The 17,056-nt window shown below is 50.6% G+C and overlaps 1 protein-coding gene across 3 annotated transcripts in view; it reads left to right on the top strand.

Annotated features, from left to right (window-relative positions):
- DAG1 (dystroglycan 1) overlaps nt 1-16,198 on the top strand; it is a 66,607-nt gene extending 50,409 nt beyond the window's left edge. For all 3 annotated transcript variants that reach the window (XM_036100548.2, XM_036100547.2, XM_078078154.1), the window contains exon 3: nt 11,383-16,198. In XM_036100548.2, the coding sequence (XP_035956441.1) occupies nt 11,383-13,782 (2,400 nt within the window). In that variant the 3' untranslated portion in view covers nt 13,783-16,198. The remainder of the gene's footprint in view (nt 1-11,382) is intronic.
- The last annotated feature ends 858 nt before the right edge of the window (nt 16,199-17,056 follow it).

The raw sequence follows: 17,056 nt of genomic DNA, 5'->3' as shown, positions 1-17,056 counted from the left end.
CCTCCCCCTCTCATGCTCTCTCTCTCCCATTCTCTCTCTCAGATAAATAAATAAAATCTTTAAAAAAAAAAAATTTTTTTTTCCTTCCCTTCCCTTATGTTTATCTGTTTTGTTTCTTAAATTCCACGGAAGATGAGTGAAATCATACGGTATTTGTGTTTCTCTGACTGACTTATTTCACTTAACATAATACCCTCTAGTTCCCTCCATGTCATTGCAAATGGCAAGATTTCATTGTTTTTGATGGCTGAGTAATATTCCATTGTATATTTGTACCACATTTTCTTCATCCATTCATCTGTTGATGGACATCTGGGCTCTTTCCACATTTTGGCTGTTGTGGACATTGCTGCTATAAACATTGGGGTGCATGTGCCCCTTTGAATCTGTGTTTGTACCCTTTGGATAAATACCTAGCAGTGCAATTGCTGGGTTGTAGGGTAATTTTTTTTTTTTTTTTTAACGTTTATTTAGAGTCTGGGATGCCTGGGTGGCTCAGTTGGTTAAGTGTCTGACTCTTGATTTAGCTTAGGGTTGTGAGCCCACATTGGGCTCCGTGCTCAGCAGGGAGTCTGCTTTTCTCCCTCAGCCTCTCCCGCTGCTGGTGCACACACGTGTGCGTGCTCTCTCTCTCAAATAAATCTTAAAAAAAGAGATTTATTTATTGGGGTGCCTGGGTCGCTCAGTCGGTTGAGTGTCTAGCTCTTGATTCCGGCTCAGGTTCTGGTCTCCAGTGTGGGACTGAGCCTCACCATCAGGCTGCATGCTGGGCGAGGAGTCTGTTTGGGGATTCTCTCCCTCTCCCTCTTCCCCTCCCCCAGCTCACGCTTGCACTCTCTCAGATAAATAAATCTTAAAAAAAATATTTATCTGAGAGAGAGAGAGAGCAGGGGGCGGGTGGGGCAGAGGGAGAGAGAGAATCTCAAGCAGACTCCCTGCTAAGCGTGTAGCTGATACAGGGCCTGATCCCATGATCCTGAGATCATGACCTGAGCCGAAATCAAGAGGAGTCTTAACCAACTGAACCACCCAGGTGCCCCCATACTGGAAATATTTTTAAACCTACTTTTTTTTTTTTTTTTTTAAGATTTATTTATTTTAGAGAGAGCAGGGGCAGAGGGAGAGGGAGGGAGAATCGCAAGCAAACTCCTTGCTGACCGCAGAGCCTGACAGGGACTCAATCTCACAACCCTGAGATCATGACCTGACCAAAACCAAGTCGGATGCTCAACCGACTGAGCCACCAAGGCACCCCTAAACCTACCTTTTTTTATTCACTGTAGCTTGATTTTTTTTTCCTCATGGTCATTAAGTATTCTTTGGGAATGTGACTTTTAATGACTTGCCCGATATTCTTATGTATGTGAGGAATATTTCAGATCTTGGTCCCAGGGAGTGTTGTTGAGGTGACTTCCAAATGGTATCCATCACTACTACCATCATCCAAGCTACCACTTATTTGCCTCTTCCCAGGTTGTCTCCCTCCCCTCAGGCTGTTTTCCACACTGAGGCAAGAGTTGTCCTTATCTTGGTAAAGCTTAAATCTGCTAACACCTGCCTTTCCCCCAACCATTACTGAGTTGCACTTAGGATCAAGGCCCATGTGATCTGGCCTTTGGCCTCCTCTCTCTCCTCTTTCCCTTTGCATATCATGTCTCAGCCACACTGGCCTCTTTCTTGCCCCAAGGACATGCCAAGCTCAGGGTCTACCCTGGCCTCTGACATACACTTTCTTCTATTGGCTGGGGTCCTGTCACCTCTTTCAGGCTCATCTTGAGTCCTTTCCTTCCACCCTGATAAAAATAGCTTTCCCACAAAACCTTATGTTATCTTCTTAGCAAATTTCTGTACTTGAAATTCTTGGTTTTTGTTAGTCTGCATGTTTGACTCCCATCACACAGTAGCTCCTCAGATGTTTATGGGCTGGCAGAGGGAATGAGGACCCCTTCAGGACCCCTATAAACTTGCTTTGGATTGTCAAAGCCTGTGAGACTAAGCTTGTCCGAGTCTCATGTGGGGTTCCCAGGTGAGGGTTGGTCTTCTAACCATTTTGGACGTGGTCGAGTTACCTAATGAGGATTCACAAGCAGAGCCGGGTCCTGTCCTGAGATTGGATGAGATTTGATAGTGTGGTTGTCCTTCTTGCTGTGACTGGTCAGGGGATGTGCATGGGGATTGGTGATGGACTAAGTCAGTATTTGCCACAGACTAAGCAGTCATAATAGTCTATTGAAGGGATAGAAAAGTAAGTCTCATTCTAAGTGAGCTGCCCTGGCCACCTGCCAAGCCTTGTTTGACCTGTGTGCATCGAACCCTGGTTATGCTATTTCAGGAGGTTGTGGCAACTCTGGGGGTCACAGTGGCAGAGGGTGTATTGCTTTGCATCAGCCAAATGTGCCCATCAGGTAACATCAGCTTCCCAAGGCAAGGGCTTCCCTGTACTTTACACACCAGGCCTCAAGGAAATAAAAGAAGAGGGGACCCACCTGCCTGGAGGAGGTGGCCCTGAGGTCCTAGACTCTCTGCTCTGCCTCACGCCTGACATCCTTTCGTGTCCAGACAGCCCTTGTTCAGTTTCAGCTTGCCCAGCACCTCTTGCTTCTCCTGCTGTTCTCTAGCTCTGCCTCGAGAATCGATTTGCTGTTATCGACCCCAGCTTAACTCCCAGATGGATTCCATTGACCTGATGGTGCCAGCAGGGGCTGTGGGATACCTCCAGGCCCAGTGGCCAGCATGACCTTCTGGAGAGACTTGTGCCTCAGGACTCTGTTGTCTCCTGTGGCCTTAGGACACTCTAAAGCAGGTGGTCCTTGCATGTGCTCCCTTGGACCACACTGGATACCTGTATGCAAAGCTCACCCCAGGTCAGCTGTCCTTTGCTCTCACAGATGCCTTTAGACCCTAGAGCGCCCTCCCTCCTCGTCAGGGTTTGTGGGGATGGGTCCCACAGAAGCCAGCTTGGCCTTTGTTGGCTAGGTCATCAGCTGTCCCAAGTTGGCCACAGTTGACTCTTGCCTCCCTCAGGAGTGGCTCCAGCTCCCTGCAGGTGCCTCTCCTCTGACTTGAGTGAGCGAGGGACTGGCTGAGGAAGGTGATTACGTGCCTGGAGACGTTCTTACCCCTCCTTTCTAGGGTGGTCAGGAGAGACATCATTGCATCTCATGAAATGATTGGCTGCCCCTTCAGATGTCTCATTTGGTTGCTTTTCATTCCCGCTTCCCCTTATCCTCCTAGCCTGGAGACAATGTGGACTTTCCCTCAGCCCAAGATGTCGGCAGACTGGGAGCAGCCCTTCCTGGGACTGTGCTCTCAGCTGCTGGCGTGGGCCCCCAATTGTTCCCCCGAGAACAATGGGTACTCTTTTTGGCCAGGAAGGGGAACTCATGAAAGGACTGTTTCTTTGGATGCTTTGAGAGCTCTGTGGTGTCCCCGCCTGCATGAGATGAACTGCAGTTTCTTCCTGCCTCGAGTGGGTGTTCCCTGGCTCTGAATGGACCCCTTGTGAACATAGCACACCGGGAAATGTGGGTTGGCGAGGGAAGGCATCTTGGGGGTGGGTTGTAAGAATGACATTTGCCCAGACACATCAACTCAAATACTTACTGAAGTGTAGACTTGACTTCTGTGTTTTAAAAAAAAAAAGAAAAAAAAATTTACTGACAGGGGCTGAAAGAACATGACAAAGTAAAAATAGATGACATTGGGATTGAGGGACTGACTGTGAGAATTTTATTAATGGCTGTAACTATGCTAAGCTGTCCCTTTTGGCGGAAAAAAGATTAATTTTTGTTTTTAGATGAGAACAGTTAACATCAGGTAAAATGCTTCATAACTCAGACCTGGAGGGCACTGGCTGGACTGGACAAGTTGCGTTCAGCATGTGATCCTGTGGCCTTGGCCTTAATGGCAAGGTTTGAGGCTTGTGCTGGTTTGAGGCTTGCAGGTCCACCAAAGATTGTCTCTCGTGGGTGTGGCTCTGCTTTACTCGGCAAAGCAAAGGCCCCTCATACCCACTTCCACTGTGGTTCCTCATCTTATGTGGGGACAAAGTTTTGGCTCTTTGGTCTCAAGCCAGAGGTTCTTCCTGTTGACTTGTGCCATCTCCCGGCAGCCCAGTCATGTAACTGTCCGTGTGCATCATTTACAGAAGCTGAGCTTGGCCAAAGAGTAGATTTGTCTCATTGTCATAGTCCAGGGCCCAGATACAGGATCACCCTGATGTATCACGGGGGCCTCTGAAACTTGGCTGGAGGCTCAGACTCCATCAGAGGGACAATTTCCCATCTCCCTAGGCAGAGGAGACCACATAGTAGGCCTGCGCAGAGGAGGCCTTGGTCACATGATGTGTCAGTGCCTCTGCGGGGGTGCGTGTGGCACCCAGCCATAGATGGCTCCGGGTTGGCCCAGCTTTGCAACTTGGCTGAGGGGTGGGGAGCTGAGGGGTCAAGGGCCAGTAACCAGGTCTGAGGGACGACAAGGACTTTGCCAGGGAAGGCTGCTAGAGGCCTAAGCAGTGGGGTGTCCTAGGGCAGCAGTCTGTGCCACTTTGAAATGGACCACTGAGGGGCACCTGCGTGGCCTAGCTGGTCAAGTGGTTGACTCTTGATTTTGGCTCGTGTCGTGATCTCAGTGTCATGGGATTGAGTCCTGTGATAGACTCCGTACTCAGTGTGGAATCTGCTTGTCCTCCCATTTTTTAATTGGATTCTTTGTTTTTTGGGTGTTCAGTTGTGTAAGTTCTTTATATATTTTGGATACTAACCCTTGAATGGATATGTCATTTGCAAATATCTTCTCCCATTCAGTAGGTTGCTTTTTAGTTTTATTGATTGTTTCCTTCACTGTGTAGAAACTTTTTATTTTGATTATAGTCCCAATAGTTTATTTTTGCTTTTGTTTCCCTTGTCTCAGGAGACCTACCTAGAAGAATGTAGCTATGGCCAATGTCATAAATTACTGCCTGTGCTCTCTTCTAGGATTTTTATGGTTTCAGGTCTCACATTTAGGCCTTTAATCCATTTTTTTGTTTTTGTGTAGGGTATAAGAAAGTGGTATAATTTCATTCTTTTGCATATAGCTGACCAGTTTTCCTAACACCATTTGTTGAAGAGACTTTTTTCCATTGGATATTCTTTCTTTCTGTGTCGAAGATTAATTGACCATATAACTATGGGTTAACTTCTGGGTTTTCTGTTCTGTTCCATTGATCTGTATGTTTGTGCCAGCACCATACTGTTTTGATTACTACAGCTTTGTAATATAACTTGAAGACTAGAATTGTGATACCTCCAGTTTTGTTTCTCTTTTTCAAGGTTGCTTTGGCTATTCAGGGTCTTGTGTGGTTCCATACAAATTTGAGGATTGTTTGTTCTAGTTCTGTGAAAAATGCTGTTGGTATCTTGATAGGGATTGCATTAAATCTGTAGATTGCTTTTGGTAGTATAGAGATTTTAATCATATTTATTCTTCCAATCCGTGAGTGTGGACTGTCTTTCCATTTCTTTGTGTTGTCTTCAATTTCTTTCATCAGTGTTTCTTTTTTTTTTTTAAGATTTTTTTTTATTTATTTGAGAGAGAGATCATGAGCATGAGAGAGATCACAAGGGTAGAGGGAGAAGGAGACTCCCTGTTGAGCAGGGAGCCCAATGCTGGACTCGATCCCAGGACCCCGGGATTACGACCTGAGCCAAAGGCAGATGCTTAACCAACTGAGCCATCCAGGCACCCTCATCAGTGTGTTTTCTAGTTTTCAGGGTAAAAGTCTTTAACTTCTTTGGTTAAGTTTATTCCTAGATATTTTATTATTTTTGGTATAATTCTAAGTGGGATTGTTTTCTTAATTTCTCTTTCTGCTGCTTCATTATTATTAGTGTATAGGAATGCAACAGATATCTGTACATTGATTTTGTATCCTGTGACTTTACTGAATTCATTTATCAGTTCTAGTAGTTTTTTGGTGGAGTCTTTTCTATATATAGTATCATGTCATCTGCAGTAGTGAAGATTTTACTTCTTCCTTACCAATTTGGATGCTCTTTTTTATTCTTTTTGTTGTCTAATTGCTATGGCTAGGACTTCTAGTACTATGTTGAGTGAAAGTGATGAGAGGTGTCATCTTTGTCTTGTTCCTGACCTTAGGGGCAAAACTCGTTTTTCCCCATTGAGTATGATGTTAGCTGTGGGTTTTTCATATATGGCCTTTATTGTGTTGAGGTATGTTCCCTCTAGACCTACTTTGTTGAGGGTTTTTATAATGAATGTATGTTGTACTTTGTCGAGTGCTTTTTCTGCATCTATTGAAATGATCATATGATTTTTATCCTTTCTTTTATTGATGTGACATATCACATTGATTATTTGCTAATACTGAACCACCTTTGCATCCCAGGAACAAATCCCACTTGATCATGGTGAACGATTTTTTTAATGTATTGTTGGATTCAGTTGGCTAGTATTTTGTTCAGAATTTTTGCATCTGTGTTCATCAGAGATATTGGCCTGTAGTTCTCTTTCTTCGTGGTGGCTTTATCTGGTTTTGGTATTGGAAACTTGCATTTTGATGAAGGATTAAGTACTGGAAGTTCCTCTGCCCATTTGCTCTCTGTCCAGGCTTAGGATACTGAGTTGGGATGAGACATGTTGCTTGTGTTGCATGGTGTTTGGAACAGATGCTGTATCTTTATCAAACCGGTGTTTGACGTTCTACTGTGTGTGAGAGGGCAGCAGTGAGGCAGTTGGAGAGAATGCCCCAGAACTGAACAGGGAGTCAGTTACTAGTTATCTGTTAATATAGACTAAAGGGTGACCAAAACCTTCACACTTGGCAGTTCTGCAGTCATTGGTCATGGTGACTCATTGTGGGCATTGCTGGGCGGGTAGTCTGCCCAAGTTTTGTGGTTTTGATTCTTAGTTTTTGGATGTACTTTGTGGATCAAGATTTCTAAAACTGGGTGTGGGGCAGTTGGAGATCTTGTTTTCCTCAGTGGTGGGCTTGCCTTCTATCTCAGAAGCATGTCTTCTCTGAGGGTTGCTGAAATTGGAAAGATTTCTGGCTCTTTCTGTGTGAACCTGTGAGCTAGAGCCTATGATTTTCTTAAATCAGCCTTCTTCCTGCAGTTTCTGCCCCCTGCAGGTGTTCCCACTGGCAGCCTGAAGGCTTCTTTCCAAGGTGGCTGCTTTATAAGGTTAGCAGGCCTTGCCTCCCCCAATTCCAAAGCAGTGTTGGTATCTGGTGAGGGAGGGCTGAGTGATCTGAGACCCTGGGAGAGTCCCATGACCTGGACCAGCCTGTCACCCAAACACATGTGCTGGTGCTCTGTTTCCTACCTCTTATCTGTCATTCCTGCCATTAAGGGTTAGTTGTGGGTGGTACAGCTAGGGCAGAAATCTTTATGTGAATAAACCCAGAGACTCCAAGGACAGTCTGAATCTCATGTGCAAACATGCCAGGATAGAGCACATCTGTTTGAGACTGAAGAAGTGAATGCTGGTCTTTGGGTTGCCCCTGCAGCAAGTTCTCTCCTCCCCCAGGCCCCTCAGGGTTTTCATCCACTCCTGGCAGATAGTTCTCAATAGGCAAGCAAGTCCCCGAGGGTCCCAGGGCCTTATTCCCCTGTAGAGTCCTGGCTTCCCCTTCCTGTGGCCTCCCCACTTCCCTTTGATGCTTGGAGCTTCTGCTTTGGGGGATGACCAGGGAGAAAAGGTCACAGTATGTGATGGGTCCAAGGCCAGAAGCAGGACCGGGGAGTGGACTCTCAACCTATTGCTGCAGCAGCCTCACAGTGCAGACTGGGTCCTCTCAGCCCAGGAGTGGGCGGGGAACCGCACCCACAGAGAATCCAGCATGTGCCTGGCCCTGTGATTGTACAAGGATGCCATCGTTTTCCCCTTTTTACAGATGAGAAAACCGGGGCTGAGGTTGGGTCAAGTTTCAGCCTGCCTGGAACTGGGATTCAGCCAAGGACTCCTGGAAATGGGGCTTCCTGTCGCGTCTGCTCTTGTTATAGGGAACTATGAGTCCTGGCTTGTCGGGGGCAGGTCTCTCAGGAGGAACTTTCATATCCTGCTTTGCCCTTCGGCCCTGAGAGGAAAAGCATTCTAGAGCTTGGAAGTTTTGAAAGCTTGGGAAGATGTGAGGAGTTCCCCTGGGCTGAGGGGCTCCTGCTTTGACAGGGTAGAGCAGGTGTTGGATTTCAGAGCATTCCCTCAACTGAGTGCCCTCAAGAGGGAGGGACTGTTAGTGGAATCCTTCAGGGACTGTGGACACTGCCAGCCCTTTAGGCATGTTCAGGCTTCCCAGTGCAGGGGCTTTCCCCAAATGGCCTTGAAAATGCAGAGATGCCAGCTTGCTTGTGACTTGGTTGCATTCTTTGTAGAGCTCGTACTTGTTTCGCTCCTTGTGGCCCTTCATTGAAGCGAATCACTGCCACTTAAAGTGCTCCCTGGGCCTCACATTCCCAATACCAGGATGCTCAGAGATGCATGGATGTTAGAACTTCCAGGTTGGTACCTTTCCTTCCTGTCTGAGGAGTACCCAGGACCCTGGGGACTGTCTGCTTCAGGTTTATAGATGCGGGTCGGACACCTGTCCCATGGCAGGGCATGGCCAACGCTCCAGGATCGTGAGGAGCCAGGATCTGCAGAAGGGAAGGCAGAAGTGCAGGTTGGAGAGGCTGTAGATGTTTTTTGTTTTTTTTTTTTAAAGATTTTATTTATTTGTGAGAGAGAGCGCACAAGCAGGGGGAAGTGGCAGGAAGAGGGAGAAGCAGGCTTCCTGCTGAGCAAGGAGCCCGATGCGGGACTCGATCCCAGGACTCCAGGATCATGACCCAAGCCGAAGGCAGATGCTTAACCGTCTGAGCCACCCAGGTGCCCCGGCTGTTAGATGTTATTAACATGTAATAATGTTACTTAGCATAGTTTAGATAAGTGTATGTCTTCCGAGGGTGGCCGTGTGGGAGCCTTGGCCAAAGAGTGGCTTGGGCTTATTCCTTAGGAAATGTCTGGCAGCAGGCCTGTGGCTGTTGGGGTCAGCAGAATAGGAATTGAGCCAGGCTGGGAGGCTTGAGGAGGTGGGGCCATTCTCAGTTTTCTCTGTTATCAAGTGCCCTTGGGTAGCTGGTGGGACTACTTACTCGTCTGTGCTGATGGAACGCATAGGGCTGGGCACAGGCATGGCCGCCTGGATACTCAGGAACGTCCCCTGGGCCTGGCCAGCCAGTTGGTACCCACTGCCAGAGCCTGTCCTGGTCTCTCTCCCAGCCCTGTTTGGTCTTCTCTACAGGTGGCGTCTCCTTGGATGACTTCACCTTGAGCTCTCCATTCTAGGCCCTCCCTCTGCTGGGTGTCCTGCCATCCCAGTGGTGGCCATTGGGATGGAGTGCGGTGAGGAAACATGCTTGGGTTGCTGGAAACCTGGCTACACCCTGGCTCACCTACTGCCCGCCTCTGAGGACCCCAAGCCATACCCCACCGTTGTAAAACGTTTCATGGTTCCATGACTACTCCATTTGGGCCTTGACAGCTTTGCTTCCTATTTTCTGCAAAATGAGAGCATTTAGCCTTTGCTTTACATGTTTATATGTGGATGTGACAGTTTTCATATTTAATATAACTGAACCAAAACATTGGAAATAAGTATTATTTTTGTAGCTAAAAAAGATTTTAAAGGAAAAATATATTTAGTGTTTTTCATGGATTTAAAGACACCCATGTTTACAGATACTTTGTCATTTCTGAATGTTGGGTGTGTTTGCAGTGGATGGTGACTGACAGGAAGGGGGTTCTTAGTGGTGCCTTAGGTAGATGGTGGTGCACCTCGAGTTGCTGTGGTGTCACAAAAGAAGCTATTCATAGACCCTCTGTGATCTCAGTGGCTCAGAAGCAGTCACTAAAGGACAGCCCCAATAACAGTAACTTCTAATAATGTCACATGTCTTCTCGTGGGTTTTTGGAGGTAGGAAATCTGTTTATAGGGGAGTAAGTATCTAGTCTCTGGTAAGATTGATGGAATGACATGCACCTGGCCATGGGTCCTGACTAGGAAGATCAGGTATGGGTCTCCTTCCCAGTCAGGCACCTGGCTTTTGGCAAGAGGAATCCTGAGGAACCAGAGCCTCTAGGGAGCCCAGCAGAAGCCCTCTGGCCTTCCTGCTGTGGGCAGAGAAGCATTTTAGTGTCCCTCTGCTGAAAAGCAGTGGCCATGCAGGGCCATCCCTGGGCTGAGGCTGGCAGTTAAGACGTGCCGTCTCTTGGCCATTGTTGTCTCTGGGCTTGATGGAACAGGACCGTGGAGCTGAGAGTGACTTTCGTTAGACCAGAGAGTGGGTGCCACCTTTCTTGGGTTGGGGGCAGGAATGGCGTTTCCCAGAGGTGAGAGTAGTCATAGATCGGCCCAAGCAAGAGGCAAGCCTTGCTTCCCTCTTGTCAGCTGATGGTAGAAGTTTCTCTGGCAGCATTCCTTTGGGTACCTTGATTATCACCAGTCATGTCCCTGTGGAAAAGGACTTCTGCCCTAAAATAGGAGCACCTGGGAGGTGCTGTTGAGTGGAGTAAGGGGGTGAGCTCCTCAAGGCCTGCTTCTGGGGCCTGGGCTCTCCAAGGACAGAGGTGGGCTCTGTATATTTCCCAAACTTAGTTGACTAAAGAACTCTCCCTTAGAGAGACCAGAGCTCCTTGGACTCTTTGATCAACACTCTTCTAGAGTTCCCCACCCTGGGTGTTGCCATTTTTCCTGAGGTTTGAAAAGCAGGGTTAATTAAGACGTTAGATATGGCTAGCTGTATTTGCCATCCAGATGTGTCCCACTGTACTTGAATGTATGTCCAACTGACGTGGTAGTTGTAAATGAGGCATCTGGGGACATTGAGTTGTCCCTTGCACCCAGGGCCGTGTGCATTTCCACTTCTGGGCAGGAAGGGCATACGACTCGAGCAAAATTGTGGTGTCTACAGAGGGCAGGGAGAAGTCTGAGACAGGGTTGGAAAGGAGTGCTGAGGGATGAGACACTTGGACCTGACTCCGCAGGCCAGGTGGGTGAGTAGGTGGCAGGGCATATCGCTGTTGTGGAAACCTGCAACTTTCTTGAGCTCCACGGCATCAGTTCTCTGGGACGAGATGTGTGTGTGAGTGCCATCACTGCTGTCTCCCCATAGTGTGGCCTTGGGCAATCATTTGCCTTCCAAGCTAGCCTATCTGGCAGCCCCAGTCTTTCTTGACAGGTGAAGGAGAGCTCCAGGAGAGGAGTTGGTTCCCCCAGCAGAAATTCTGAGTTATACCTTCAGCCTGTCGCACAATTCAGGCTGGGCCAGGGAGGAACTACTGTGATCATTGTCAGCTTATGCATCGACAGTACCCCTTAACTCATGCTGGTGTCTCTTTTAGGTGTCAGCAGCGGGGAAAGAGGCCTTGCCGTCCTGGCTGCACTGGGACCCGCACAGCCACACCCTGGAGGGCCTCCCTCTCGACACCGATAAGGGTGTGCATTACATTTCAGTGAGCGCCACGCGGCTGGGGGCCAACGGGAGCCACGTCCCCCAGGCCTCCAGTGTGTTCTCTATTGAGGTCTACCCTGAAGACCACAGCGAGCCGCAGTCTGTGCGGGCGGCATCCCCAGACCCTGCTGAGGTGGTGTCATCGGCCTGTGCTGCCGACGAGCCTGTGACCGTCCTGACGGTCATTCTGGATGCTGACCTCACCAAGATGACCCCAAAGCAACGGATTGACCTCCTGCACAGGATGCAGAGCTTCTCAGAAGTGGAGCTTCCCAACATGAAGCTGGTGCCCGTGGTGAACAACAGACTGTTTGACATGTCAGCCTTCATGGCTGGCCCGGGCAATGCGAAAAAGGTGGTGGAGAATGGGGCCCTGCTCTCTTGGAAGCTGGGCTGCTCCCTGAACCAGAACAATGTGCCTGATATTCGTGGTGTGGAGGCCCCTGCCAGGGAGGGCGCGATGTCTGCCCAGCTTGGGTACCCTGTGGTGGGTTGGCATATCGCCAACAAGAAGCCCCCCCTCCCCAAACGCATCCGGAGGCAGATCCATGCCACCCCCACACCTGTCACTGCCATCGGGCCTCCAACCACGGCCATCCAGGAGCCCCCATCCAGGATTGTGCCTACCCCCACATCTCCAGCCGTTGCTCCCCCAACAGAGACAATGGCCCCTCCAGTCAGAGATCCTGTTCCTGGAAAGCCCACAGTCACCATTCGGACTCGAGGAGCCATTATTCAGACCCCAACCCTAGGCCCCATCCAGCCCACTCGAGTGTCAGAAGCTGGCACCACAGTTCCTGGCCAGATCCGCCCAACGATGACCATTCCTGGCTACGTGGAGCCCACGGCCGTCGCCACCCCTCCCACGACTACCACCAAGAAGCCACGAGTATCCACACCCAAACCAGCCACGCCTTCTACTGACTCCTCCACCACCACAACTCGAAGGCCGACCAAAAAGCCACGGACACCCCGACCGGTGCCGCGGGTCACCACCAAAGCTCCCATCACCAGACTGGAAACCGCCTCCCCGCCTACTCGCATCCGCACCACCGCAAGTGGGGTTCCCCGTGGAGAACCCAACCAGCGGCCGGAGCTGAAGAACCACATCGACAGGGTGGATGCGTGGGTGGGCACCTACTTCGAGGTGAAGATCCCATCAGACACCTTCTATGACAACGAGGACACCACCACCGATAAGCTGAAGCTGACCCTGAAGCTTCGGGAGCAGCAGCTGGTAGGCGAGAAGTCTTGGGTGCAGTTCAACAGCAATAGCCAGCTCATGTATGGCCTGCCCGACAGCAGCCACGTGGGCAAGCACGAGTACTTCATGCACGCCACAGACAAGGGGGGCCTGTCCGCTGTCGATGCCTTCGAGATCCACGTCCACAAGCGCCCTCAAGGGGACAGAGCTCCTGCGCGGTTCAAGGCCAAGTTTATGGGCGACCCAGCCCCAGTGGTGAATGACATCCACAAGAAGATCACCCTGGTGAAGAAGCTAGCCTTTGCCTTTGGGGACCGCAACTGCAGCACCATCACCCTGCAGAATATAACCCGGGGCTCCATCGTGGTGGAGTGGACTAACAACACGCTGCCCCTGGAGCCCTGCCCCAAGGAGCAGATTGCGGCGCTGAGCCGGAGGATTGCAGAGGATGACGGGAAACCTCGGGCCGCCTTCTCCAACGCCTTGGAGCCTGACTTCAGGGCCATGAGCATCGCTGTGACAGGCTCGGGCAGCTGCCGGCATCTGCAGTTTATCCCCGCGGCGCCGCCCAGTAGGGTGCCCTCAGAGGCGCCGCCCTCGGAGGTGCCGGACAGGGACCCCGAGAAGAGCAGTGAGGATGACGTTTACCTGCACACGGTCATCCCGGCTGTCGTGGTCGCAGCCATTCTGCTCATCGCCGGCATCATTGCCATGATCTGCTATCGCAAGAAGCGGAAGGGCAAGCTCACCCTCGAGGACCAGGCCACCTTCATCAAGAAGGGGGTGCCTATCATCTTTGCAGACGAGCTGGATGACTCCAAGCCTCCACCCTCCTCCAGCATGCCACTTATCCTGCAGGAGGAGAAAGCCCCTCTCCCCCCTCCTGAGTACCCCAACCAGAGCGTGCCCGAGACCACTCCTCTGAACCAGGACACCGTGGGAGAGTACACGCCCCTGCGGGATGAGGATCCCAACGCGCCTCCCTACCAGCCCCCCCCGCCCTTCACGGCCCCCATGGAGGGCAAGGGCTCCCGTCCCAAGAACATGACCCCGTACCGGTCGCCCCCTCCCTACGTGCCCCCTTAACCCACAAGCGCCTGGGTGGAGGCAGGGGTAGGGCAGGGCCCTGGAGACAACACGGTGTTGTCTGTGGAGACCGGTGGCCTGCAGACCATCGCCCACTGGGAGCCGACACCTGACCTAGCACACACTGACACGCGCGAGGCCTGGCCGAGCCCGCCCTCTCTGGTCCTCCAAAACCCCAAAGCAGCTGGAGAGACTTTGGGGACATTTTTACTTTTATTTTTTGCCTAACAGCTTTTTGTTTGTTCATAGAAAATTCTTTGCTGCGGTTTGGATGGCTGGCTCTGAAAGCACTGTTTGGAGTAGAGGTAGATGAAGGGAGCGAGGAGCCGTGAACGAACTCGCAGGCAGTGCTGGGCGGCCTCCCGGCTCTCTGCGTTTTGCCTTTAACACTAACTGTACTGTTTTTTCTATTCACGTGTGTCTAGCTGCAGGATGTAACATGGAAAACAGTAGCTAAAGATTAAATTCAAAGGACTTTCAGAAGTTAAGGTTAAGTTTTTACATTTAATCTGCTGTTTACCTAAACTTGTATGTATAATTTTTGGGTGGGTATGGGAAATTGCTTTGCTAAAAATAAGCTCCCAGGGTGTTTCAAACTTAGAGAAGACCAAGGGACAGTATTTTTTATCAAAGGAATCCTATTTTTTCACACTATGTAAACTTGGTTGCTCTGATAAGGCAGAGCCTGACTGGGGGCCTCCCGGCTGTGGCTCTGGGGCCAGGGCCCTGGTGCTGGGCTTGCTCTCCCGCTCTTGCCAGGGGCCAGAAGCTGGAGGGGCCTCTTGGCCGTGGATATCCACACCCCCACCCCATGCACGCTAGTGGCCCATCACCAAGGGGTCTTCATTTCCATGGAAAAGGGACCCCAAGAGGCAGTGGTGGCCGTGGCCCCCAACCTAGGTGCTCCAGGGTGGGCCGGCTGCTCGTGGGGGTGGCTGGGGAGGTCGAGGGACTCGACCACATCAACATATTTTCTTTTCCCTTCTGTGTTTTTTTTCCCCTCCTGAAAGGAATATCATGGTTTTTGAAACACTCAGTGGGGGACATTTTGGTGAAGATGCAATATTTTTATGTCATGTGATGCTCTTTCCTCACTTGACCTTGGCCGCTTTGTCCCAACAGTCCACAGCCCCACCCTGACCCACCCCACCCCTCTTCTCTGGCACTGCAGTCCTGGGCCTTGGGCTGGGAAAGGTCTGGTGGCGGGGGAGGAGTGCCAGCAATAGTTCATAGTAAAAATCTGTGGGCTCTCAAAGCTAATTTTTTACTAAAGTTTTTATACAGCCTCAAATTGTTTTATTAAAAAAAAGATTAAAAATGGTGATGCTTACAGCAGTTTGTACGAGCTCTTAGTGTTGATTCCATGGAACTGACGGCTTTGCTCATTTTGATTTTTTTTTACCCCCTTCTTTTCATAACGGTTTAAATTCTCAGATTACACTGGGCTTCTTTTGCCTTTTTTAGCAGAACGTCCGTCTGTCCATCTGCATCTCTGTCCCGTGACTCAGGGGTGCCCACTCTACTTTGATTCTCCTCCTTTGGAAGAAACCATTTTGAGCATGACTTTTCTTGATGTCTAAGAGTTATTTTGGGTACCTTTTAGGGAGGAATGCCTTTTGCAATAATGTATCCCTTCTGTGATCGAGGGCTGGTGGGTGGACCCAGGCTCCCTTTGCACACCGAGCAGCCACTTCTAAGCCATATCGACTGTTTCACAGAGGATTTGCGTGTGCTGCCTCAGGAGGGGAGGGCTGGTCAGAGAGGAGGGGGTCTCCAGCCTGCCCTTCTCAGGAGGGCGTTCCCCCTGCGCCTTTCCCTACAGGGCCCAGCCTCTCTCCGCTGCCCAGCCCTTGGTGGGGTACTCAAGTGAGCAGTGCCCCTGTGTGTGGGGGGGGCCTGTGGCTGAGGGCTCAGTGGACCTCTGGTGACTGGGTCTTGTGCCTCCCCGCCCTGATCCAAGCCGGAGTTTCTCCATTGCCCCAGAGTCGAGCACAAGTGGGGTCTGACCTGGTGAGATTATTTTTGATGACCTCGTCAAAAAAATAAACAATTCCCAATGTTCCAGGTGAGGGCTTTGAAAGGCCTTCCAAACAGCTCCGTTGCCCCTAGCAACCCCACCATCGGGCACTGCCACGCAGAGACATGGCTGGCCCCGAATGGCCTGTTGCCATAGCAACTGGAGGCGCTGGGGCAGTGAACAGAATAACAACAGCAACAATGCCCTTGCAGGCAGCCTCCTCCCCTGAGCGCCGGGCTGGCGATGGCCGTCGGGACTCTGACACAGAGCCAATCTTACATTCGAGTGCTCACCAACCACTGACATGTTTTTATTTCCTTCTATATGATTTTAAGATGTGTTTTCTGCATTCTGTATAGAAACATATCAAACTAAATAAAAGCAGTGTCTTTATTACAATGCTGTTGCCTCCAAGCATCTATTTCCCTGGCCCCTGCAATGTTGTAGGATATGAGTGGGGTACGGGTGTGGTTTTCATGTGACAGAGGGAAGACGGGACCCAGCCAGGCCCATTCAGAGGACTTGGAGGTGGCCTTCGTGCAGCTGACCTGATGGCCTCCATGCCTTACCATTTTTGTGCCCCTGAGAGGGGTGGGTGTGTGCTCACAGCTCTCCTTAGCCGCTCTTCTGCCTGAGCTGGCAGAGAAATCGTGAGCTTCAGTTTCCTCATCTGGGAGGATGGTGGGAAAGGTCCTGCCTGCCATAGCTGTCTGCCCCAGAGTGGGTAAGCCCCTGCAGTCCCACCTCAGCTCCTGCCCCAACTGTCTTGCGGTCTCGGGGCTGGCCAGTCTCCCAGGGAGTCTCAAGAAGGCAGGTTTGGCCTTGGCCTTTTAGTGGGGAGAAGGGGAGAATGGTTTCTGGCCAGACTGTTCTGCCCTGGCTGGGCCTATGTATTCTGGGGGCATGCCCCGAAGTGCCCTCCTGGGATGGACAGGCCAGCTGGGTAGCATGACTCAGTGCCCAGGAAGAGGCTGGGTTGTCCTGGAACACTGCCCAGGGTGTGGGAGGCAGGGGGCACAGCAGCTGTGTCCAGTGGCAGGATCAGGAGCCATTGGTCACAGAACAACTGGTACCTCTTCTGGGCTTGCTCCCACCCCCACAGGGTCCTCACCATCTCCACCTGTGGCCCCCAGGCTGCTTCTCTGCTCATCATCTTTAAGACCCAGAGCTGAGACCTATCTCCTTGTGTAGGTGGAGCTGAGTTCCAACAAGTACTTGTGGAATACCACACTGGTAAGCGCCAGGAAAGGCTGTCCC

The sequence above is a fragment of the Halichoerus grypus genome, chromosome 1 (assembly GCF_964656455.1).
Source record: "Halichoerus grypus chromosome 1, mHalGry1.hap1.1, whole genome shotgun sequence".
Lineage (NCBI taxonomy): Eukaryota > Metazoa > Chordata > Mammalia > Carnivora > Phocidae > Halichoerus > Halichoerus grypus.
The sequence above is the reverse complement of the archived record's forward strand: the minus strand, read 5'-3'. Positions and strand labels throughout refer to the sequence as shown.